General features: G+C 58.9%; 1 protein-coding gene across 1 annotated transcript in view; it reads right to left on the reverse strand.

Moving 5' to 3' along the window:
- Positions 1–5,651: 5,651 nt before the first annotated feature.
- Positions 5,652–26,086, reverse strand: part of SPTB (spectrin beta, erythrocytic) — a 132,463-nt gene continuing 112,028 nt past the window's right edge. The window contains exons 32-35 of the mRNA XM_077820756.1: positions 14,652–14,914; positions 12,140–12,313; positions 10,950–10,992; positions 5,652–9,100 (exon numbers count right to left, since the gene is read on the reverse strand). Coding sequence (XP_077676882.1) covers positions 8,933–9,100; positions 10,950–10,992; positions 12,140–12,313; positions 14,652–14,914 — 648 coding nt within the window. The 3' untranslated portion in view covers positions 5,652–8,932. The remainder of the gene's footprint in view (positions 9,101–10,949; positions 10,993–12,139; positions 12,314–14,651; positions 14,915–26,086) is intronic.

A 26,086-nucleotide genomic window follows, 5' to 3' on the forward strand; every position in this document is an offset into this window, starting at 1 on the left:
AGAGCCACTCCTGTTTGCTGGGGGCCAGCGGGAGGGAGGGAGGGGCAGCTGAGCCCTGTCCTGCGTATGGCAGCAGCTGGCGTAACCCAGGCTAACAGCGGCCTGCCCCGTTCTGCCCTCTTGTGGCTGCATGGCATGGAGAGGTTGGGCTCCCTTGGCCTGGGCCCTGAGTATACGCAGCCCCCCGTGGGGGTCCCACTCCACCCGGAGCACTGAGCCGTCTCCGGCAGCGTGGCACCTGCCGGGATTTCGAAGGCGGAGTAGCGGCAGGGACCTCGGCCTGGCCTGTGCCACTGTGCCAGGTTGCTGGGCTGTCCCCTCCCCCTCCAGCACAGCATGGGGCCTTACGATCCAGGCCCCGAGCTCATCTCTGGGCAGGTGAATGCCCGGCAGCATCCAGGGCCAGGATGGAAGGGCCTCTCCGGCCCCAGGGAGGCCATGCCAGCGGGTCGGGGGGCCCTCTGGCTGCCCGGAGCCTGGGGTGGGTCTAGCTAATGGTGCCACTGCCCCAATCCCCGACCCCGACCTGCCACTGTGGGATGGGGGTTGGCAAAGAACCCGCACCGTGGGCAGCGCGGTTGGGCCCGAGCCTGGGACGGGTGATGGAAGTGGTTCTGTGTTCTTTGGAGGGGGGACACTAGGCACCAGGCCCCGCAGCCCTGTGGTTTGAAGGGTTAATGCATGGAGGGGAGAAGGCAGAAGCAGCTGTAGAGGATGGGGGGGCAGAGCCAGCTGGGCTGAGGGCTCCCCACCCAGGGCAGGTGGCTCCCCAGGAGCCCAGAACCTCCCACAGGCTCCAGCACCTCCCCTGGCTCCCACGGCTCCGATTCCCCAGGCCCTTTTTGGAGGGGAGCCCCTCCTGGGCTGCCCCCTCCCAGCCTGAGTGTCAGGGCCCCCATCCATCTGTCTGTCCAGCCAGGCAAGGGGCAGTGTCCTGGGGCTGATTCGCCCTCCTCTCCCCCACGCTCCCTGCTGCTCAGCACTGTGTGTTGCACCCCGAGGGCTGGGGGCACAGCAGCCCTGGCACGGGGGCGAGGGGGGGAGGTGCGCTCTCCATGGGGCGATGCCCTGGGAGGCACTCACTCAGGCTCTGAGGTTGGCACAGGCTGTGCAGGGCAGCTCTGGCTTCTTCCCCTGCCAGCGCTCCCCACTGGGAGCTGGGGTGGGAGCCCAGGGCTGGGACACCCAGGCAGCGGGGGGCGCTGGGAGCTCCCCTCCTCTAGGGGCCGTCACTCTTGGATAGGGCCTGGGAAGGGTGCGGGGCCAGGGCTTGTCCTGGGAGACCTGATTCTGCACCCCTGGGGAGGGGCCAGTGCCCCTTTGCTCCATGGGTGCCCAGCGAGGTTCCCGCCCTGAGAGGGACACCGTACCCCCTCCAGCTCCCATGGCAGGGAGGCCGAGCACCCCCCACGTGCCCTTAGCCTGATGGCTGGTTGTAGTTGTGCCCCCCTCCACTGGGTGCTTCCTGCGGTGCTCTTGCCCGGGCAGCTCATGGGCCGAGCCCAGCAATGGCAAGGGGGCAGTGCCATCCCCCTCTCAGGCTGCCTTGCTAGGCCGCGTCTCCAGCAGAGCCAGGCCCAAGCTGGGTTGGGGGAGTTCAGCTCAGCGGGCTGCAGCACAACGGGGGCTCCTGCCTCCTCCCCACAGTGTGACACGGGCCCCCTCCACAGCCCTGCCATCGCCCCCCGAGTGCCCGGTGCTGCGCTCTCCTGTGGGGGGTGGAAGTGGGGTAAAGGGGGCAGGGCGGTGCACAGGGCGGTGTGTGGGGAAGGGGGGGCTGGGTATGGGGTAGGGCGGTGTGGCGTGCCTAGTGCTCCCCTGGCCACAGCAATGCAGCATTGTCCTCTGTGCATTATTCCTGGGGGTGTGCCCCCCGCAGCCCCCTGCTTGCCAGTGGCTGACCCAGACATGCCAGGGGCCCAGTAAGGAATATCTGCGGCCCACCCTGCAGCTCCAGGTTTTGTGGGCAGTGGGGCACCCGGAGCTGGGATCACACCTCGCTGCCCATCCCCACCCTGCCATGGGTACTGGATGAGCATAAACCAGCCTGGGCCGAAGGCTGGGCGCTGCCTGCCTGGACTCTACCCAACAAGGGCCTGCCACGGCCTGTGAGCCAGGGCAGGGCCAGCCCCTGAGCTGGGCTAAAGCAGCGAGTCCCATGTGATCTTTGGGTGACTCCCCACTTTGCCCCAACTACACTGCCTGCCGGGGGACCCAGCAATGGAAAATTCAGTGATTCAAAACCACCTACTCCTCTCCCTCAAATATATCGCTGACCACCCGCCTCACACCTCCCTGGTACATCCTTGACCACCCACTGATATATCACTGTACAAACACCCCAGCCCCAAATCTATCACTGTGAAAATGCCCCCAATCGATCATTGTGCAGCTGCCACATGCCCCCAGATACAGCACTGTACGAATGCCCCACTCCCCCATATCACACTGCAAATGCACCCCTAAAACTTCACTGTACAAATGCCACATGCCCCCCAATATCTAACTGTACAAGCCCCCAACCCCCACTATGTTACTGTGCAAACAACCTTGTCCTGATCTATCACTGTGCAAATGCACCCCCAAAACTTCATTGTACAAATGCCCCCACCCTCAATATATCACTGTGAAACCATCCCAATATATCACTGTATACATGCCTCGCACCCCCTCGCTGTATCACTGTGCAAATGTCTCATTCCCTGATACCTCACTGCAAATGCCCCAGCCTCGATATAGCACTGTGCAAATATCCCAATATATCATTATGCAAATGCCACTCCCCAATATTATACAAACACCCCCAATAGATCACTGCAAATACCCACTGCATGCCCCCACTATCACTGTACAAATGCCCCATATCCCTGATATGGCACTGTATTAACACCCCAGACCACCGATATATCACCTTGCAAACACTCTCCAATGTATCACTGTACAACTGCAACATGCCACCCCCCACCGCTATCTCACTGTGCAAACACCGCAGACCCCAAGAGATCCCTGTACAAATGCAGCATTTCCCCCCCACCCCCAGTATAGCACTGTAGCAATGCCCCTCCCGATAGATCACTGTGCAAAGACTGCAAGCTCCCCTGATAGCTTGCACCACAAATGCCACACCCTCCTGATATAGCAGTGTGAAAACGCCCCCTGTATCTCCCCCCCCCCCCATACATCATTGTACGAACATCCATGGCCCCCGGGTATATCACTGTGCAAATGCCACACAGCTCCTCCAATAGATCACTGGACAAATATCCCATGTCCCTGATATATCACGGTGAAAACGCAACCCCCCCCACCCCACATATCATTATACAAACACCCCCAAGAGATCACTGGACAAAGGCCACACTCCTGCTGGTGAGTGTATGCTGAGCCCTGGAGGACAGGAGTCTGTTACAGCACCTCCCTGCACAGCCCTGGCGCTTTACTGGAAACCCCTGGTTCTGTCTCCAGGGTGGCAGCAGCCGGCACCCCCATGACGGCTGCCGGCCCAGTTCTGTCCATGGCAGGGAAGTTATTGCTCATCTTGGCCTTTGTGTTTCAGCCCTTCTGCCTGGAACTGTCACCAATCATCACGCACATGCCTGGCTAGCTAAAGGCCTTCTATGGCGCCCATCACCATTGTATCTGGGTGCCTCGCCGTCTTTAATGAGCATCTCACCTCTGCGGGGCTGCGATCCCCATGGTACAGGTGGGGAGCTGGGACACAGAGACGTCCGGCTTGGTTTCATGGAACTTGCACTGGGGTGTTTAGCTGGCACCAGCCCTGCGGGGTCTGCATGGGCATGGGCACAATTTGCCGGGGCGCTGGCGAAATTACCCCCCTGTGAGCATGTCTGCACCACAAACCAATGTGTGGTGGCCCCCCAACATGGCCCAGAGGAGATGGGGACTCAAGTCCCTGCTTTGTTACAACCTCCCTGTGGAACCGCAGGGCATGGCCATGCTGCAGCTGGAGAGGGGATTGGGGCACAGGTGTGCCTCCCTGTGCCAGCTTTCATCTCACTCGTGGGGTGATGGGGTGGCCCTGGGGACCCTGGCTAGGTACGTGCCGCCAGCCCTTTGCCGCTATTTGAGCACAATGGGGTGGAGCAGATGAAGCTGGCGTTACAGAGCTAGGTCCAAGTGAGCCACCGTAAGCGTATCCGGGCAGTAATCACACCTGCCTGTGTAGTGCAGAAACACCCCACATCACCTGCCCAGGCCACGCCGGCCGGCAGCCTGAGCCAGAGCAGGGAACAGGGCCCAGGTCTTCCAGTACCTCAGCCAGTGCCCTGACCACTGCTCTGCCCTTGCCATGCTGCAGCATCCCCTCACCCCAAACGAGGTGCCAAGTGCCGAGCGCAGAGGCCTGGGTATTAGGGGTGCGGAGCCTGGCAGGGAAGGCAGGCGGGCTGCTTCCAGCCGCTTTCTAACAGGGCCTTAGGGAGCTGCCCCAGGTGAAGCTCTTCGGGCACCTACAGATGCAGAGCTGCACCTAGGGGCTTTTCAAATCCCCACTCGGCACCTCTCGTAAATGTAGGCACCTAAAACCCTTCATAAAATTGGACCAAGAGCCGAAATCCCCTTGGCTTTCCCAGAGACTTGGGCTCCCAAGTCACTTACCTGCTTTGGGAAACATTCCCCTTGGGCCTCTCAAAAGTCCCCTCCTCTGTGCGTTGCTTTCCCCGCCCCGTTTGTTGCTCAGCCCACGCTCCCTTGCCAGCCATCGCACGGGAGGTTGTTATTGCAGATGCTCTTCCGCAGCAGCATGGCTCCCTGCGGCTTCGGCCGGGATCCCCGCTGCTCGGTACGGAAATGGCCTTCCACGGACCCCTGGGAACGTAGGGCGGCTTGGGCCCTCTAGTCCTGCCCCTGTGCTGAGGCAGAATCCCAGCCCAGCCCTGATGGGCGTCTGTCCACCCGGTTTTTAAAACCTCCACAACCTGCCTGGGTAACCTGTCCAGGGCCTAATATGAAACCTGTCTCTTCTGTGCTGCAAATTAACCTCATTCCTTCCCATGGCGGCACGTGAACCCCCGGCTGGGGGAGGCTAGCCCCCTGTCCTGCCCCCTTCTGCCTGAGGCCCCACCCCTACTGGGCTCCCACCACCCCCCGCTCTCGCTCACCAGGGCCAGAGGAACCCTGAGCCCCACCCCATGGCCAGAGGAGCCCTGGCTGGCCTGGCCAAGCCACCCCGTGCACTGGCCCGCCTACCTGAGCCACCCCGAGCCCTGGCCACCCGGAGGAGCTCTGAGCCCCGCCGCGGCCCAGCCCGGGGAGCATTAACGGAGGTTTACGCCTCCATTATGTGCCGCCCATGTTCCTCCTCTTACCCTCGGTGGCCATGGAGACCAGTTGATCCCTGTCCCCTTTGTACCCACCTTTGACATCTCTGAAGCCTGTTCTCAGGTCCCCCCGCAACCTTCTCTTCTCTAGACTAAACACAGCCAGTCCTCAAAGCCTTCCCTCACAGGCCAGGGTTGCTAAACCTCAGACCATCTTTGTCGCTCTCCTCTAGATTCTCAGACTTTGTCCACGTCTCTCCACGCGTGCTGCCCCAGGCAGGGCACAGGCCTCCAGCCAAGGCGGCCCCAGTGCTCTCGCTGACCCTTGCATGAAACCTGCTGGGTAAAATCGAAACAAGATGCCTCAGCCAGAGCGGGGTTTGGCTTATTTATTTCTTAGAAAAACCATTATTAAAATGCTTCTGCAGCACTGTCTGGAGGTTTAGCTCTTGCTATGCACAGTGGAAGTACGTGACAGCGGGTCGAACGCGGTGCCTAGCCAGCGGGAATCAAAGAACCAACTCGAGCAACGCGACCCCCTGCCCCTCGGCGAGCTGCTCTGGCTGTGCGCCCGTCTCCTGCACTCATTGGGGCTCCAGCCCCCCCATGCATGTCTGCCCTGAGCCCGCGCCCCACATCTGCGCGGGAGCGCTGTGCATGCTGGGAGAGCAGCCCTGTGGAGCAGAGATCCCACCAAGATGAATTCAGCCAGAAGGAGGAGAGGGCAGTCATGGTCCAGGTGTCAAATGGCCCCATGCTAGGTAAAACAGATGATTTCTGGGCAAATCCAGTACTCCTGGGGGGAATCGGGTGGGGGGGGCACTCTGATGAGAAACAAAAGGTGTTTGAACCCAGCAACACACGGAAAGGGCTGGAGCCAAGACCTGCTGCATGGAGCCCTTCCAAAGGAGGGAGTGGTGGAGGAAACCACTCAGCCAAGGACAGAAAGCTGCATGGAAACACGGGCCAGGAGAAAATGCATGTGAAACATAGCACACCCCATGGCACTGACTGACCGCAGTGCCTGCCTGTGCCCAGGGCGACTTCCAACGCGGGGACCAGGCCCCACTCTGGGTTTTCAGTCCCAGTGTGTGTAAATATAGCTACACCTCCCCGAGATACACACCTGCAGTTGGTCTAACTCCACATCCTGCAGGGTGGCTCGCCAAGGCTCTTTGGTTCTTGTGGGTGCCACTGAAAACACCCCATTCCCTGCCCCTGCTGCCTCTGCCAGTGACTTGAACTTGGGTGTTTCTTGGCTTAGAAACGGGGCAGCCGAGAGGGACAGCCCCAAAGACGAAAAGACAGGCTTTTGCAGCCTCAAGCTGCAGGGGGCCCCAGCTCAGTACCAGAGCTGCCAGCACTCCCGTACAGATCTCAGCACAGCCTCCAGCCCCACTGCAGGGCAGGATCAAACCCCAGGGGACCGGGCGCAGCCTCATTCGGGGGGTGCCAGGGCTGATAAACACGGGGCTGACGTTGGCGTGAAGTGGGGGATCCTTTCCTGTTCTGCACCCAGGACGTACCGCACGTGCTGCCAGCCAGCCAGCGCCCCCTGCTCCAGTGCCATGTCCCGGTGCTTTGCTGAGCCAGGCTGGGGGGTCCGGAGGAGCTGATGGGAACCGTCCAGCGCTAGTGGGGTGGAGCTGGGCTCCGGCAGGCCTTGCCCAGCGGGCTGTGGTGGAGGCATGAGGCCAGGCCCCGGGGTGGCTGGCTGCAGGGTGTGCCCTCCTCGAGAGCTGTGTACAACAGGGCCGGTGTGGGAGGCTGGCGGTGCTACGGCCCGCTACAGGGCGTGAACCTTGCCTTGGGCACAGCCTCCTGCCAGGGCCATTTCCCAGCTGCTCTGGTGCGACGTTGCCTCCTGCAGCGCCGCCCTGCCCAGTGCTGACAGCACGAGAGCCCTGGGTCAGCCTGCTGGACTCCCACAGCGTCTCGTGTCATCTGTGCGCAGGGCCCAGGGGGGATTAGACACTGCCCTCCCCCGCAGTGCCGGGGCTCTGTGCTTGTCATGACTGGGAAGGCTGCTCACACTGGCTGGGCTGAGTTGCCAGCCACTGACCCCCACGCCAAGCTCTGCTCTGGGGGGAGCCTTCTCGGCCCATGCCACGGACCCCCTAGCTCAGCCGGCCCCTGCTGGGGGCAGGGATCAGGGGTTGGGGGCTGGGAGCGCCTCTTTGGGGGCACGCGGGGGCACCGGCCCTGGAGTTTTCGGGGCACGGTGCCTCAGCACATGGGGTTTGTTTTCCATTATTGCAGGTAAGGCACTTTCAGGACGGGACCCCCGCACCGCACGCACTGGCATGTCCCCCAGAGCCGGTCCTGGCAGTGCATTTGTTGGTGTGTTTCCCTGCCCTCCGCCAGCAGCGCCACCAGCCTGGGTTTAGGAAGCAGAGAGCCTCCCCTGGCCCGACCTCGCTGGGGATGAGGCCTGCAGTGAATTCAGCAGGCGGCAACAGGGCAAGAGTTGGCCGCATCCTGGCACTGCGTGGGAGGCAGGCATCACAGCCCTGTGTCTCTGGGACCCAGGGGAGAAAGCACCTACTCTCTCGCCCAGCCTCCTCCCCTCCAGGGATGTGCCAGTGGGCATTCAGCCCCGTGGCACCGCTTGGCTGGCTGGAACGCAGGGCCCCCCCGCTGCCACACCCTGCAGGGTGTTCCCCAGCCCCCGGGCAGCAGCAAGGACACCGAGGGGAGGGCTGGGGGCTTTGGAGACGTTGGCTTTTAGGGGGCCCGGCCCAGCCCACAGGGGAGAGCACAGGAACCACAAGGTCAGGGACAGAAACGGGACCCAGGCCAAGAACGGCCCGAGCCCAGGCAAAGCCTGAGCCAGTACAACAGAGTCTACACGTGGGAATTGTGAGCTCACACATGCATGGACACACGTGGTCACGTGAAATGCAGACGTGTACACATATAAACAGACTCAGCTGTGCAGACACACACTCAGCTGCAGAATTATAACGATTCTCTTCCTCCCTAATTTAGGGCAAACCTTTGTTCTCGGCTGCGCATGGCTTGCCTGACAACGGGCTCCCTGTGGGGTGTGGCTTGGGAAGGTGTGGGGGGGGGGGGCGGCCGCACGCACACCAGCCCACCTCACGCCCCCTGCTGGAAGGACCGGCAGAGCTGCCCAGGCGCGTGTGACCGTCACCCCCTAGTGGCTGCAGGCAGCCCTGCCACAGCCGCGGCGCCCAGAGATGCGCCTATGTCTTGGGCCGTCATGGCACCTTGTCAGAGAGGCAGGTCGGGAAGCTCGCTGCCTCCATCCTGGCCTGGGCAGCGCGTCCCCAGCACTGCGTGGTCTGGCTCAGATGGGGCCTCCTCCGCCAGACGCCCGTGTGGCTCGCCCCGGCCGTGGGCGATGCAACGCGTGTCCCACAGGACAGGGCCCCGCACCGGCACGCCCAGCACTGGCCTTCAGCAGACGCCACGCCTCGGCCCCCACGGGGCTGGCTCGGTGCTGCGTGGGAGCAGAGCGGGGCGTGGGGCTGTGCCCCGGCCCTGGAGGCGGGGCTGTGGTGTGAGCTCCCGCGGCTGCTGCCGGAGGTGCATGGGGGTGGGGGGGGTGGCGGGGCCCAGCACGCCCGCGGACGCTCCCCCATGCGCAGTTCTTAGGCAGCTGAGTGGGCTGCCCTCAGCCACCTCTCGGGTTATTTCTTTTTGGGAAAGAAGCTGAATCTTTTCTCTTTGTCTTTCTTGGCCAGGATGACGTCCGGGGCGGTGCTGGAGGGCAGAGGCAGGCTCAGCGCCTTGGCTTTCATGCTTTGGGCTTCTATTATTGCTGTGCTGAGGCCCTGCAGCCATGTGTGCATCTCCTCCTGTCGGACAGAGACCAAGAGAGAGCTCCCCTCAGTCACCGCCCAGGGACAGCGGCTTCTGAGCCTCCAGCCCCCCTAGCGCTCGCCCCAAAGAGCCCCACGCCTTACGGGGTCAGGAGTCACCCCTGTGTCTAACCCAGCTTGCCCTCTCACCCAGCATTCCTCCTCCAGGCGGGGGCCAATGCCACCATTGGGCACTGGGCATTATTACCTCAGTCAGCTCAGTGTCTTTCAAAGGTTCATTGGAACCCAAGCACTGGTAAACAGTACGGCTGGAGTGTTCTGAGACGCCCAAGGGAGTTGGGCACCCGACGGCCATTGCATTTCAAAGGGATTTGGGCCACTCATTCCCATGGGCTGTTTTGGACCTCCCAGCCTCTAAGGCCCAGCTTCTCAAAGTATTTAGACACCTAAATCAATGGGAATTGGGCATCTAAAGACCTAGGAGGATCTCACTCAGGGCTCTCTGTGTCCCAAACTCCAGTACTGCCCAATGGGGCAGGGAGCGAAGGAGAACGTCGTATTCTCCTGCAACTGCAGCCCCGTTGGGGTGGGGCAATTAGGGAGGCAGAAGACAGCTACCATTAGGGGGCCAGAATCCCAGGGCTAGTCACCCATATGGCAAGAAGCCCAGCAAAGTGGAAAGATGGGCTGCTGGGCTGATCCGATGCCCCGAGACAGATGCAGGGGAGCAGTCAGACCTATTCAGAAATCGGAATGTCTGTCCCGGGGCAGAGTCCAATGTGGGGAGGTACCAGGAAAGCTGGATCAGCCCAGCTCGATGGAACGGAAAGTTCAGACATGTTTGAACAGTTCCATTCGCAAGACAGTTCCATGTTAGTCTGTGTCTGGCTGAGTTGATGCAGTGCATCATGGGAGTTGTCGTTCAGGTGTCTCATGCTGACGTTTCCCCCTATGGGCTGGGCTCCCAAGCCAGATTATTGCATCTGAAGAAGTGGGTTTTTACCCACAAAAGCTTATGCCCAAATCAATCTGTTAGTCTTTACGGTGCCACCGGACTCCTTGTTGTTTTTGTGGATACAGACTAATACGGCGACCCCCTGATACAAGACCGATTATATATTCCATGATTCACTGTGGTCTGCTGTCTCACTGAGCTGCCACGGTACATTATGGGAAGTGTAGTTTGGCCTGGGAGCGTGTCCCATAGGGGAGAATGAGGGTGTGAGACAGCTGAATTACAGCTCCCACAACGCACCAAGGCAGCTCAGCCAGATGCAGATGAAAGACCCATTTTGGCAGAATTAACACACTCCTCACGGAAAACGGTGAGTCTGTGGTGTCTCCACAGCCCCCAGAGGAATGATGGCGAGACATGCAGGAGGCAGAGGGAGAAAGCAAGCAGCTTCCTCTGCCGCTGGCTCCGCAGCTGTACAGGCAGGAGCTGGGGGAACCAGACACGGCTGGGTTCCAAGTGAAAGTCAGAGGCAGCTCGCATGGAGCAAGCCAGTGCCTCTGCAGAGCCACGCAGCTAGGTCTGGAAATGAGATGGTGATGCAGGGGCCTTTGGTCCCCATGCCACTCACAACCTGACTGACCCTAGCTCTCTGGAGAGACCCATCCTCAGCCCAGCTGTGGGCATGGCGGACTTCTCTCCCAGCATGCTTTGCCCCAGCCTAGGCCTACATCATAGCTACCCTGTAGGACTATATCTCCAGAACACTCTCTCTACTAGTGGCTTCCCCTTTCTTTGTGCCACCCCCAGGCCAGGTAGCTCTCGTGACAGCCTCTGTTCCCATCTATGCAGCCAGGCCTGGACCCCTGCTCACTGAGACGTTCCAGCCTCCCACGTCCTCTCCAGCCCCGAATGGCCCACACAGGCACCTACCTCGTCTTTGCCATGGAAGAGCCACTCACTGCCATTGCCGAGCCTGGAAAGTAGAGGGGAGATTCCTGGTCATTCAGATGCCCCCTTAAATATACCTTAATTAACTGATTTAAAGCCAGCATCTAGTTGCCTCTCCCTTCTCGGGGCTCCAGACGCTGTGCCCCAGGGCTCCTGAACCCGCAGCAGCAGCTCCCCACCCTTCCCAGATCTCCCAGCCCACAGCAGTCCCTGTGCCAGGTGGTCCCTCATCAGGCGGACCCAGCACGTACTTTTGGAAGTAGTTGCCGGGGGGGTGCTCGACCTCAGCTCCACCCTGGGCCCCGCCTCCACTCCACCCCTTCCCTCAAGCCCCCACCACCACCTTGCCTCTTCCCACCCCATTCTGCCCCCTGCCCTGAGCCTGCCCTGCCCTTGCTCCTCCCCCTCCCTCCCACCATCTCCTGCACACCGCTGAACAGCTGATCATTGGTGGGCTAGAGGCACTGCGGGGAGGGGAGGAGCTGATCAGCGGTGCTCCAGCCCCGGAACACCCACGAAGTTGGCGCCTATGTTTGGAAGTCAGTGTTAATTTTAAGGGGCTTATTTCTGAAGTGGCCAAGATGTGGCTGGAGCCCAAGGGGAACTCCCTGCCAGCTGGTCACTGGCTGAACACCAGGACAAAAAGCCACACTTGCTGGCTGCAGAGCGGGGGCGGGCAATGGGGGGGCAGTGGGCACAGAGAAGGCAGGACCATGATCCTGATGGCAGCAAAGGAACAGGCATGAAGGGGTTAAGGTGGTGGAGGGGACTGGGTTTAGGGCTTGGCCAAGCAATTATCATGATCTCAATGTCCTCCGCCCGACACTGCTTGGCTGCTCCCGCCTGCAGGGGTTGGCCTGGAATGCCCCCCATTCTGTGCTGAAACAGCACCTCCCTCTGGGCCCCCTGCCAGATGCACTGGGCACTCTGCTTCATCAAGGTGCTCCCTGCAAACTCCATGACCCCCATGGGATGGCTTAGGTGCTAGCCAATCTTGCCCTTCACGGTTGGTGTGGGTCCCCTTCCCCCACTGAGTGTGCCATGGGTTATTGCGCCCCAGGTCCCAGCCATGGGAGGTTTATGTGCTGTGATGTACCCGGCGCTGACTTGCGGGGGGCTCCCTGGGCAGGCTGGCTGCAGGGTCTGGCCTCGGGGCTCTGTCTGCACCTCACCTCAGCTTGAAGACGTGCTTCTTCTTCTTGTAGCCAGTGGCTACGTGGCAGAGGGCGTTCCTCAGCCGGAAGGGCTCCTCCCCGTGGTAAGGCACTCCCAAGGCTAAGCTCTTGGCATCCTTGTAGAAGGCCAGCTCGCTGCTCTGGAGCACGCAGTACAGCGTGTTCCAGGACCTGTGTGACAGGCGTGAGGACACATGTTACTCCAACTCCACAGCCCAAATGCACCTCACGCACCATCAGAGCCTGGAACCTGAAAGCCCCGGCCCCTGCTACCTGCTGGCTGAGGTGACTTTCCTAGCACCCAGAGGTGACTCGATTGTGGGCTGTCAGGACTTATGTGGGAGGAGATTTCGGAGCACGGGGGGCTGGTGAATCTCAATGAGTTCTAATGACTGGAAGCTGACGCCTGACAAATCCAGACTAGAGGGAAGGCCCAGTTTTTTCACAGGGAGGGGAAACTATCAGCTGACCCAGCCAGGGGCAGGTTCTCCATCACTTGAAGTCTGTACATCCAGCCTGGCTTCTCGTGGTAAAAGCTCCACTCTGGCTCAGCCAGGAATGACAGGGTTAATACATTGTGTGGGGCTCTCTGGTCTGGTCCCTTCCATGTGCCAGGGGTCTTGAGCAGTGGGGCTGAAATGGTTTCTTCATAGATTTCCCATAGAAGAGACCATTGTAGTCATCGCGCCTGACCTCCTGTATAACACAGGCCAGAGAACGCCCCAAAAATAATTCCTAGAGCAGAGTTTGTAGAACAAACATCCCGTGATGGTGAATCCATGACCCTGGGTAAATTGTTCCAATGGTTAATTACTCTCACTGCTAAAACTGTACATCATATTTCCCATCTGACTTTGTCTAGCTTCAACTTCTGGCCATTGGATCCTGTTAGGCCTTTTTCTGGTAGATTGAAGAACCCATTATTAAATGTTTGTTCCCCACTTATAGTCTGTGATCAAGTCACTCCTTAACCTTCTCTTTGGTCAGCTACATAGATTGAGCTCCTTGAGGTTAGCTCTGTAAGGCAGGTTTTCTAACCCTTTAATCATTCTCCAGGCTCTTCTCCGACTCTCTCCAATGTGGCTATGCCATGGGGGAGCACTGGCTCAGGGCAGTCTAAGAAACTGCACTCGCGCCCACAGGGCTGTGTCTGACATCGTCATCCAACATGCAGAATCGGCTAAGGACTGTTGTGCCAGTCAGAGGGGCTGTGGTTCATGGTGTGGCACCAGGCATCGGGCTGCGGTGGTAATTCTGTACTGAAGTGTAAGGTCTGCGGCCTTTTTCTTTAGTAAGCAGCAGCAGCCATGAGCTAAGAAGCAGAAAGTCACATCATCCCCTTTCATCTAAATTGTGTAAGATCAGGCTGTTAAGAAGATTCCTGTCCTAATAGCACCCACCATCACCAGCTAAAGAAAGGGACCTTCAGATCTTTAAAGAAAACTTTGTTCAACAGTGTTCTGTCCAGCAAGAAACCACTTATCAGCAGTTGTAGTTGTGAGATCTATAAGTCTATTGTTTTGCCTTCATGGTCCCCCCTTCTCTATTGTTTACCTGTTGGGTCTCTGTCTGGTTCTTTGATTGTTTTTGTCTGTTGCATAACTAATTTTGCAAGATTTAAATCAACTAAGATGGTTGGGTCTGATTGGGCTAGGATCGGTGGAAAATACTGGTTTGTAGGACTTTCGTTTAAAATGATTGGGTAAGGTACAGCTAAGCAGGACTCAAGTTTCACTCACTGTATAAACTGGGGTCCAAAGGGAAGTTCTTTGAAACCTAACTCTAGGACACAGTCCAGGATCAGAGCTTCCAGACCCAACACCCTGCCAACCATAAGCATGCAGAAGCTGGAGTTTCTGGACGACCTGACCCTGACTGGCCAGCAGGAAAAGTTCGTCTGCCTTATTGGGAGTGGTGAGCATTGTATGCTTAGGGTGTGCATTCCGTTTTGGTGGTTGGTAATAAATAAAGGATAAGGATATTACTGCGTAAGGCTCTTCCACTCTTTCCACAGAAGAGTACGCCCTGAGCCATAGGAACTGGGTACGGGGTGGTGCCTTTCGCCTGGAGCCCTAAGAACTGGGTACAGGTTGGGTGCCTAATTCAACTGGGTTACGCCTTGAGCCCATGGAAGGGTAAAGGTGGGTGCCGTAGAGTGCGCGGGTAACAGATTTATGGAGTCGTGGGAGGTCGAAGAGTGGCTCAGGGGTCGGGTCGGCTCCTGGGCAGCGTGGCATGCAGTGGCCTTCTTAGGAGGGTGGAGGGGAGCCTTCACCCATGGGTCCCACCCACAGAATCTGTATTTCCCGGCAGGCAGCCTCCATGCTGCTCCAAGAGGCCCTGTGCTGGGGTTGCCCCCCAGCCCAGCGTGCCTGCAACCTCTCCCCACCTGGTCTTGCTGGGGAGCTGCCAATGCCTCTATGGGCCGGGCACAGCTGACCCCCGCCGAGCCAGAGCCATTCCCTATGGGACACGTCCTACAAGCCGAGTGCCCGCCTTTCCCTTGTACCTGTTTGACGCCTTCTTGTTAGGAGCCTCCAGGTCGTGTTTGCGGCCCAGGTAGCCCTCCATGTGGAGGCTGTGCGAGCGGTCCAGCTGTGCGGGCAGTGTGGTGGTCTCGTCAAGCTCACTCACAGGCGTCTGGAGGACTTTGAACAGCGGGTCCATGGTGGAGGGCTCCTCGTTGTCTGCTTTTGTCTTCATCTCGGGCTGCTTGGCCGCAGTTGGCTCCACCGGGGCCTGGGCTGGGTCTGCTTTCTCCTCGTCCACCTGCTGTGATCACGGACACAGCGTGTTACCCGAGAGCGGGGTGGGTCATGAATGCTGCTGGCCACGCTGCCCCTTGTCTGCTCGAGGAGAACTGACACCCGCTAGCAGAGCGGGGAGATGTTTGTGGGGAGGAATCTTTTATCCGACACAAGCCGCAGAGCTGGCCACACGGAAATGTTTCACGGACTCCTGTCAGTGTCGTTGGCTTGGGGCAAAACCAACCGTCAGCCGAATTCCGGAAAATCGGAACGGCTTCATGTTGACCGTTGGAAAGGCAACGGCTTGACTTCTTTCCTGTTCAGAAAGGACCTTGCCTTTCCCACGTCCCTGTCCTTTTATTTTAAAAGTTGTCACAGTCGTCACGGTGACAGGTTTATGTGACCCCACCCTTTTTTTCCCCCTTTTCCAATTTGACAAAAATTTTGAAAAATGTCAGGTCAGCCCCAAACAAACGTTTTCTTCCATTTTTCAGACTTGTCCGTGAACCGAAAAATCCACTATTCACCCAGCTATCGTGCATGGGGGGAGCACAGGCCAGGGGTGAGAGCAGGATGCGTCTGCTCCTTTATTTCTATCCCGGCCACCGTCTTACTGTGGGAGCTTGGTCAGCTCTGCCCTGTGTGTGCGCTCATGCCCACCTAGGTGACTCTGTGCTCCAAGTCCCATTTTGGGTGTAGGAGCCGAAACCCTGTTGACTTTCAGTGAGGCGTTGGCTCCTAAGTGCACAGGTCCCCTTTGGAAAAGGAGAGGCTCACTTTTAACAACGTGCTTCTGTTTCCCTCAGGAGTCGAATGGGGATCTCGCCCCAGAGGAGCTGGGGGTTGGCAGTTGCAAGTGTGACTGAAGGGAGGGGTGCAAGGCCTGTGGAAATGCGTGGCTGGGAGGTGCTAGATATACATGTAAGCGTGATGTGTTCGGCTGACTTAGTGCTTGGAAACTTGCAAAGTATATGCAGACTCTGCAACACCAAGCCGAGATCTGTCTACTTCTCTTCTCTTTCAGGCACCACCTGGCTTAGTCCCACACTAATGCTGTTGCAGACTCAGTGTCGACTCCCTCCTCTGATTGGCCAGTGCAGCCTCTCGTACCCACTCGTTACAGTTGCACAGATTCCTAGAGTCCAAGGCCAGAACGGCCCATTGTGATCAGCTCCTCGGACCTCCTGGATAACCCAGGCCAGAGACCTGCCCCCAAATCATTCCCAGAGCAGAGCCTTAGAAAACCATCCAATCGTGATTTAAACATGAACAGACACTACCGCGACCCTGGATAAATTGTTCCAATGGGTAATTACTCTCACTGCTCGACATTTACACCGTATTTCCCAGCTGAATTTCTCTAGCTTCAACTTCCAGCTACTGGATCGTGTTATGCCTTTGTCTGCTAGATTGAAGAGCTCACTATTAACTACTTGTTCCTAAGTGGATACTTAGGATTGTGATCAAATCACCCCTTAACCTTCTCTTTGTGAAGCTAGACAGTTTGAGTTCCTTGAGTCAAAGGCAGGTTTTCTAATCCTTTAATACAGTGGTCCCCAAACTTTTGAGGGTCATGCTCCCCCCCGTCTGTGCCCCCCTGCCTCCCTGGGGCCAGGGTGAGGAGCGGGGCCATGGCTCCGGGGGGGGGAGGGGAGATGGACACGGATGGGGTAAGGAGGCCAAGGCTGGTGGGTGGGAATGGGGCTGGAAGTGGGGCTGTGGCCAGGGCCTGAGCCTGGGGGCTGGAGCAGAGCTGCAGCTGGACTGCAGTGTGGCCCAGCAGCCAGGCCCACAACCAGGAGCAGCTCACTCCTGGCCTCGGCCCTGGGCCAGGAATTGAGCTGTGGCCAGTGGCTGAGGCTGGGGGTTGGCGCGAGTCCAGGAACAGAGCCGCACTGAGGATAGGGCCAGTACGGGGCCCAGAAGCAGGGGATGAGGCAGGGGGTGGAACCAAAGTAGAGCTGGGGCTGGGAAGCACTCACTCCCTGCCCCCTATGGGGGCTGGCCCGGGCCCCACTGTGCCCCCCCCACCAATGTTCCTCCACACACCCCCCAAGAGGGCACACCCCACAGTTTGGGGACCTCTGCTTTAATCTGAGAAGGATCAGCTCTTCTCTGACCCCTCCAATGTATCAACATCCTTCTTGAATTGTGGGCACCAGAACTGGAGACAGGAGTCCAGCTGCGGTCACACCAGAGCCATATACAGAGGTACAGTAACCAATCTGCTCCTAATTGAGTTTCCCCTGTCTGTGCATCCCAGGATCGCATTAGCCCTTTTGGCCGCAGCGTCGCACTGGGAGCTCACGGTCAGCTGATTACCGACCACCACCCCTAGATCTGTTTCAGTCACTGCTCCCCAGGATAGAGTCCCCCATCCCGGAGGTGTGGCCGACACGCTTTGTTCTTAGGAATATATCTTTACATTTGGCTGTACAGACAAACCAGCACTTTGTCTCATACGGTCCCCTCCTGGTTGGGAGGAGCTCTCTGTAACTAGCCGCAAAGCTGCCCCCTTAGCCTCTGTGATAAATGAAGGGTGGTGGGGGGAGCTTCCTTTTATAGACACCCAGCCAGGCCTGTAGCTGTTTCCATCTTGTCACACTGACTCAACAGCTATTCTAGGCTTCAGAGTGACACTCGGCCAGAGTGGGTGGGGGAATATCTTGTATGGGACCAACTCCTCTCAGTGAGAGAGACCAGCTTTGGAGCTTACACAGAGCTCTTCAGAAGAGGAAGTTGGTCCCATAAAAGATATCACCTCACCCACCTTGTCTCTCTCATATCCTGGAACCAGCAACACAGCAAACCCCGACCGACAGACAGTCCTGGACTCTTACTATAGAGATAAGCTAAAAAGCCAGACTCGGAATGCAATGCTTTGATGGACCCACACCAACCTTTTTTTTTAATAAACTTGGTTTTGCAGGAAATGTCACAATGTGTTGGCTTTCATGCCGATCCAGAACGAGAACCATTTTCGAAAGGCTGGAATTCCCATAGGAGGGAAATTCCAAGTTTGGCCGCGCTCTCAGAGTAGCCAGATTAGGGGCTCGGCACCTAGTGGCATGTCGCTGGTTGAGAAGCCATCGCAGCATGATCAAGGGCCCTCAGCTCTGACTGCCAGGCCCCGACCGCTCCATCGCTATGGGACAATGACTGCTACACAGAAGCCTCGCAGAGGGAAGGGGCTGGACAGGACTTTCCCAGCTGGAGCACGTGGGTGAAAAGGGACAGAGGCTGTATTTAAGAGAATGGGCTCAGTGGGCTTCACTGAGCATGGGGAGGGGGGTATGGCCACTGCCACATGCCAGGAGACTGAGCTGGAGAGAGAGAGCAGGCAGGACACGCCGACCACACACCTCAGACTCACAGACAGGCTGAGCTCCAGTCTGTTTGTTAGTTTGCAAAGCTCTGTAGCTCTAGTGCTTTGTTCAGAGTCAAGTGGCCAGTTTATCAACCCCTTGGCTCAGCCCATGTCCCTGGCTGGCCTGCCACGCCGGCCCTGCAGGGCTCCCACAGCCAGCTGGGCACTGGGACGTGAACCTAAACAACTGAGGAGCTGGTTCTGGGGCCCAGCTGGCCAGGCTGTGTTGCCCTGTGTGCCCAGGAAGGGTAGCAGACATGGGGCCACCCCTGGGAGTGGGCCCAAGAGACCCAGAGCTAGGACAATGACCCGGCTATGCCCAGAGGGCTGGGATGCGCCAGCTCGTCGGGACCCCCGTTGGCATGACCGTGGCAAAGAGGCGTCGTGCTTTCATATTCAGCTGCAGCTAACTCCCTTACAACCCTTCCCAAGTCCACATGCTTCCTGCCCTCGGCGGGCAACAAGCCCCAATGTCAGCGTACAGCCCCAGGGACCCACGTAATCTCAGTGGGAATAACCCCCAGCTCTTTGGTTCCCGGCGCCTACTCCTAGAGCTAGACAAGGACTTCCTCTGCTGCTGGCAATGAACAGCCGATATCTGTTCACCTCCCCCACTCCTCACGCAGCAATGGCTGTGAACGGGATCACCGATGCAGCGCTGAACAAGAGATTGTGGAGGTGTGAACTCTGCCATTCATCTCAGGGAGGGGTTAACTTGCATGCCCAGTGATGGTCTTTTAAGGGCTTGTCCACAGGGGGCATTGTACCAGTGTGACTGTAGGGATTTCAGTTCACACCTTGTCTCCTGGAATGGACACGTAGCCCGGTACAAGGGGGCTTATGGCTTCATAGAGTTCAGAGCAGGAAGGGATCATTAGGCCTTCCTGTCTGACGTCCTGTGTAGCCCAGGCCATCGATTTCCACCCAGTGAGCCCTAGAACGTTGTTACATTTCAGGATCTAACCTATTGTGAGCTGCAGGCAGAGACCAGGAGGACTGAGATGCCACCAATGCCCGAGGCCCCTGCAATGGCAGGGAATGGATTAGGCGATCCAGGCCCAGCTGATCCCAGAGGTGACCTCTGCCCCATGCTGCGGAGGAGGGAGAACCCCCCCACCCCAAGGTCCCCGCTGGTCTGACCCGGTGAAAATTCCTTCCCAGCCCCCATCTGGTCCCCAAGCACACGGGAAGAGCCAGGCAGCTAAGAAAGGACTCTCTGATCCCCCCCATGGCTGGGGTCTCATCTCCAGCTGTGGCCAATCCCGGGTGCTTCAGGCCAGTTGTGCATCATGGAAAAACTACTTCCTGTCCTGATCCCTGGGACCTTTGGAAGCAGATTAAGCTAAACTGTAAAGATGCACTTTGATTACAGCCCAGCCTGTCCCCTGGGGCATTACAGTGATTACACGGGTAAAACATTAACGCCTAGCCACACCCTCCGCGTCACCACTGTAACTTCCCCACGACTAGCAGGGTGGGGGGGAATTGGTGTGTGGGCCTGTGGGTGTGGTGCTGTGTCACACAGCGACACAATTTGCCATGCGGGAAGGCTCATTTTGGGGCCATGCGTGGGTGGCAGTCAGGAGCTGCCTGCAGTTATTTCCCCCCGAACCAAAAAAGAGCCCAGCTGAGCCTGTTCACAGCTCACAAGGGGGAGCCAGGCCCCAGGAGGCCAGAGGGGCTCAGTGCGGGATGATGGACTGCACTGTAGGGTGAGCAGTGTCCCGCTCTGGGTATGTGTGGGCAGAGCTTGGACTAGCATCTCCGCCCCCTTTCTGCCTCCCCTCTGGCCCCATGTGCTCTCTCTCTCTAAGCAGCCTCCTCTGACAGTCTGGGGATGGTGAGATGTTTTTCTTTCCAGTCGCGAATTAATGCACTGAGCTGATCAGGCTCTAGGGCTATTAGCCATGGGGGCTTCTTAACAGGTTCAGGCCACGTTCACCAGCACGCCCAAAGCCCCGTTAGAGACTTAAAGGAAGCGTCTGGATTATGCAAGCACCCGACACCTCCCACGCCACGGCTCCTTCACCCGGGAAGAGGGCGGTGAGCCCTGTGCACTGTATTGCGGGTATAGCCCCAGGACATCACAGCTGTTTATTGCTGTAAGGGGTCGCCGTCGCAATCGATCCGGGGCCTCGCTAAGGAGACGTGCGCGTTGAACATGCAGGGAACCTTGAATGAGCTTCCTTTGAGGGTGCAAGAAGACTGGGCCTCACAGAGACATCTCCAGAGCACCTGCTCTCTGTTGCACGGCCTGGACGAAGGGGGTGGGCGGGGTGAAAAGGTGGGTGTTAAAGACCCAGAAAACAGGCCTTGGAGAGACTGGGTTAAGCTGCCGGAGACAGTTTGGTCCGTGGGTCTGAAAGGAGGGGTTGTGTGTGTGACCCTTGCAGGAAGCAGATGCTGAGAGAGAGAGAGACAGCAGCTTTTTGGGCACAGGGCTGGTGTGTCTGGCTGGAGATTTTGACACAGGCATGTGCTGGACGTTCCCACTCCTGTCCAGGGAAGCAGGACTCTCTGTATATTACTGTAAATAAGCAGCTGACTCCCTGACTCTGGGCTGCCCATTCCTCAGCCAAATGCCGCCGCCCCACCCTCCCCTCCACACACACCAGGCCCCCAGTTTCAGCTCTTTGTGCTGAAGGGCTGGCCTATGGAGCAACATGCTCACCCCATTGCTGTGCATGGCACTTTGCAATTAGCTGCGACTGGCAAAGCGCACTCAGCTGGAGGGGACCATTTTCAAACAGGCCCAAGTGACTTAGGAGCCCAAGTCCCATTGTCAAAAGTGCCGCAGGAAGGTCGGGTCAGCTTGTCAAGGGGGTTTAGGTGCCTAGCACCACAGCTGGGATGTTTTGGAAGTGCCGACATGGGTTTGGTGCCTAATTCTCATTGAAAGTCCATGGAGCCGGGTGCCTGACTCACTTAGACACTGTTGTGAATCCACTAGGCACCATCTGCAGCTGTAGGCACCTAAATCCCTTTGTAAATATGCCCTTGGTGCCAGCGGCCTGAGTTTGGAAATAGGAATAAAGCCCGTGCTGCTGAACAGCTGCTCCAAAGGTGCTGCCTGCCCGGGATTTCCCTGGGTAGGGCCCTGGCCCCAGACAAACTGCTCTGCCCCTCACAGGAACAGGATTTGCTACATGGGATCAAGTCCTGCCTCCTGCCCCTGACAACAGCCTATACTTGACTCTTTAAAGAAATGAGAACCCTTCCCAGAATGCAGCTTGGCCAATGCACCATGCAGCATGGCGGTGATGCAGTCCTTCCGGATCCTGGCCCGTGACACGCACTCCCCCTGCAAAGCATGCGGACACTGGGGGTGGGTCCTCGGCTGGCATCACTGCCAGTGCGGCTTATGGCCCCTAGAAATAGCCAGCTGTGTCACAGCTGGAGTCCTGGGCTCCCCTGCGGTGCTCGGGCTGGGCGTGTATTGCGGTTAAAGGAGCCCGCTTTTCATTTCACGGCATAGTCCTCATTTACGGGCAGGGGACCGGACCAGGGGAATGGGCCAGGAGCCAGCCTGCCCTCTCTAGTGTGTCGTGTGGGTGAGGAGGGCTGGGGGAATGCTGTCTTGAGTCTGTTGCTGCCCGGGGGCTGCTATCGCACTGGAACTGCTGCCCAGTGGGGCTCAGGCGGGTGCCAGGGAGCAGCAGGGCTCTCCGCGTAGCTGGGAGTCCCGGGGAGAAGGTACGGAGCCGTGAGGTAGGTGGGGGGATGCTCAGCAGCCGCACAACGCTTGCTGGCAAGCATGTCCGGTGCCCTGGGCTTTGCCACATTGGGATGCGCCTCCTGCTCGGAGGGGATACGTGGAAACCTGCTGCCCGTCACACAGCTTGACGTCTGACCAGGGACGCGGCCGGAGGCGGCCTGGGGGTCCGGACCGGTTGGGGAACCCTCCACATGGGGCTGAACCCAGCCACGGTGGTACCCACCAGATGTTGCTGCCAACTGATGACTCCTTGGCAGTCAGTGAGAAAGGATGGGGGGGAGGGAGGTCTCAGTTCTGCTCCAGCTGAACGGGGTCTCAGGGGCTGCTGGTCCAGCAGAGTGAGCTGTGTCCCCCTTGTGCCAGGCTGGAGGTCACAGCAAAGTGTTTGGTCTGCGGGGGGGGGGGGGGGCGGCGGCGATCTGGCACCTTTCCCCAGCACTGAATGAACTTAAAACCCAGCGGCCATCAGGGCGGGGATGGCAGATCTCTGTTTTGACAAGCTGAGCCCACGTGCCTAAGTCACTTTGAAAAACAGGCTTTAGGGACTTTGAAAAATCATCCACCCAAGCTCTCAGGAGGGTTAACTCTTGACAGAGGCGAGATAAACAGGGCCAACCTGGTGCTAGCGACTGCTCAGCCCGGAGGGACCTCTGCCCCAGGAAGCAAGTCAGCTGTGATTGATTTTTATTTATGCAAATAGAGGACAAAGGGTTCCCCCGGGGCGCTAGGCACCATCTGCAAGCAACACTAGGAACAGCCACACAGCTAGGGGCAGGTAGCGTGGGGGGGACTCGCCCCCTGGGCCGCCTGCAAGGGGCCTGGCTCTCTAGCGCGTGCATCTTCCCGGGCCGACGTGAGCTTTCCCCAAGGTGGCTGCTCTGTACGATGACGCCACTGGACTGTGTCCGATCAGGGAGGGGGCAGAGTCACCTCCACCGGCCACGGCACTGGGCTGGTGGGAAAAATGTTCCTTGGCATTTTCCGAAGGGCCCAGGCTGGAATTTAGGGCTCCGAGCTGCTGGCTGATTAGATTGTAGCTTGTATGAGAAGAAACAAAGTCCACCATGGCGATTAGGGTGAGAACCGATCAGCTGCATCGAACGGAGCAAGCTTTCCAGCAGGGCGGGACCTGCCTAGCTGAGCTCTAATGCACGGCGCTTAGCAAGGCAGGCCCTGGTTTGGCCACGTGTTGGCCCTGTCCCCGCGAGCTGTCTGGGGCCAAAGTCCACCCTGGTGTAAAAAGGGGAACTCTGCCTCCCCCAGTTCTGCTGCTGCCCATTGCACTCGCTGGGGCGGGACAGCAATGGGGCGACCCACCATCGCAGAACACCGCTGGCCTGGCAGGGAAAGGGCCAGCTCCCTATGGAACAGGCACAAGAGGTGCTCAGGAGGACCCCACATTCCCAGCCAGCCAGGGCACTTGGGGGGGCCACGCCCCCAGGGCCTAGCAGAGCTGGGGATGGAGGACAGCCCGATGCCTAGGCGCTGCCCCAGCTGCAGCTCAGAGAATGCGCCTAGGCTGGGGTTGGGGTAAAGGGGGAAGAAGTTGTACCGACAGGCCCGAGGGATAGGGTGGGGAGGGGGTTTACACCCACAGGGTGTTGGGGTGTGCGTGTTGCAGGCTGCAGATCCCACAGCGTAGTCCAGGCCACAGGGGTTCCCAGACCGGGCATGTGAACAGGTGTCGAGGGGGTGTTGTCACCCTGACATAAGGCTAAATGGGGGTGGGGGGGGACACTTTGGGGAGTCTGTCTGCACAGCTCCAACATGGTGAGGTGGTTACTGTGAAACAACTGCTGTGTCGCGGGCTCCACCACCTGAGCGGGGAAACTGAGGCAGGGAACTTCAGTTCTGGGTCTGGGTTATTGCTTTAGGCTAGAGCTGGGCATTTCTTGCATTGCTAAGTGATGGGTGACGGTGGCTTAGAAACCTGTGGGCAGCGTGTGGGTATACGTGTGTTAGTCACACCTAGCGCATGCCCTTGGAGCGTTAACCTGGTATCCCAGAGGGCCCACACGGCTGCAGTGCTGGGCGAGGTGTGTTCAAGTGATGAGGAAGCTGAGGGTCAGCCTGGGGCACTGGGTAGCTGGACCATGAAGATGCACCTCTCAGGAGCAGGTACTAGAGAGCGTATCTGTGCCCCGAGCGTGGGGCTAGGACCACAACTCAGCTGCTGGAGGCTTCTGTATGTGGGACCCAAGAGTTGGATCCCTTCCATCCCAAGACGGGGCCCTCAGCTAGTTCTGTGATGGGGGCCTGCGGTTCCCAGTATGGTGTGGCTGGGAGTGCCTGGGCTGGGTGGCCTTGGGTCACATGGGCTTGCCAAGGAGCTTGTGTCATTTCTGCTTAGACCAACCCCCGCGGCGTGTCTGGGACCCTGCCTGTACACGCCGTGTGGGGCTCTGGCCTAGAGCTGCTTTCAGCGTGGGCTCTTTCGGGGTGCAGGAGCTGGGCTGAGCCGAGGTGTTTCTGCTGGAGTCAGTGGGAGGAGGCTGGTGGCAGGACATTCGCAGTGCGTTTGCGGGGTGGGGTGTCATCTTTGGCTCTGGAACTCATGAGCCCTAGAGGGGACCCTGCTTTGGAAGGCACCTCCTGGGGACAGGCAACGTGATGGGGCTCCAACGAGGGTGACGGGGAGCCATCTAGTGTGGGCTGAGAGCAGGTCTTTGCAGGGACACCCTTCTGGCTCCTAGCTATGGCTGGTGTGCTGATGGCTGGGCTTGCAGCACAAGGGGGCAGCTCCAGGCGGGGATCAGGGCTCCGTCGCCCCAGGGCTGGTCTGTGACCTGCCGGCTTGTTCTCCAGACTCTCAGCCCTCACAGAAGGAAGAAAAGGCCCCTAGCTCTCAGTGCAGTGAGGAACATTTCCAAAACAGAACCCAATGTGACCGATGCAGCGATGCTGCCTGAGTCTGCAGAGAGCCTGAGCCCGTGACTCCCGGAGGGAGCTGCCCTGGGCATGACTGACACAGTATTAGCTCAAAGGACCCATGCTGCTTAAGGGATACCTTGCTCCAGGGTTGGGTGGTAGAAGCAACTTTCCTCAGGGTGGGGGTAGCATTCCTCGGGAGGGAGGGTACCCTGCTCCAGGGTGGGCCTCAAAGGCCAGAGGGTCACTGCACCTGCCCCAGAGGGGCTCTGAGTGGGTGGGAAGTACGGGCACGCTGCCTAGGGAACAAGGGCCCGGCCTGGAGACAATGTCGCTGGCTACATGGGGCCCGGCCTCTTGGATACGCTGCAGCCAGGGGCTGTTCAGGGAGCGTCCTTCATACAAACCGTGGCCCGGCCGGCTTTGCAGCCTTCGCTCACCCCGGGCCAGGGGGCCAGCACAGGGCGAGGGGAAGGAGGAGGCAGAGCAGGCCCCGCGCATGGCACGGGGCTATGGGAGAAGCCATGGCAGATGGAGAGGCTCTAGCACCCCCTGCAGCCAGTGCTAGCTCAGCAGGGCCCAGAGCGTGACACAAGGCCTGCATGACAGCAGCAAGCACACGGGAGCCTTTAATTCCCGGGAGAGCGAGTGTGCCCGGGACCCTGAAGCAGACGGGGGAGCAGGGGCAATGTCTCAGGGCAGGGCAGCTGTCGGGAGCCGGGCAAGGTGTGCGGGGGGGAAGATTTTAGCAGGGCCGGAGCGGAGGAACGCAGGGAACCGGGGGTGAAGTGGTGCAGAGAGCCACACCTGGTCTGCTGGAAATGGAGGCAGAGGAAGAGACCAGCACACTGCAGCCAGCAGAATAGGGAGCCGGAGCTGGGTTGGAGTCTATTCCAATCACGCAAAGAAACGCCCTCTGCAAGCGGATGAGCTGGAGGAGATGAGGGGGACAGGGGAGTCCCCGAGGTGCAGCAAGCTAGCCCCCGGGAAGGGGGTTAGCTAAGGCCAGAGCTGGAGAGAAGATGTCCAAGGAGGAGAAGGCAGGCAGGCAAGGAGAGCTAAGAACTGGGCTTGGCGCAAGAGGAGGAAGAAGATGCAGTGAAAGGAAGAGCAGGCTGATAGGCAGGAGCAGCGTCAGCTGGTGCTGGAGGCAGCACCGAGGCCAAGCAGCACCAAGAGCCTTTGGCAGCTGATCCAAAGGTTGCCGAGCCGCTGATGAGCCGTCCGTGTCTCCCACTCACGCTGGG

This window comes from Eretmochelys imbricata, chromosome 6 (assembly GCF_965152235.1).
Source record: "Eretmochelys imbricata isolate rEreImb1 chromosome 6, rEreImb1.hap1, whole genome shotgun sequence".
NCBI classification, from domain to species: Eukaryota; Metazoa; Chordata; order Testudines; family Cheloniidae; genus Eretmochelys; species Eretmochelys imbricata.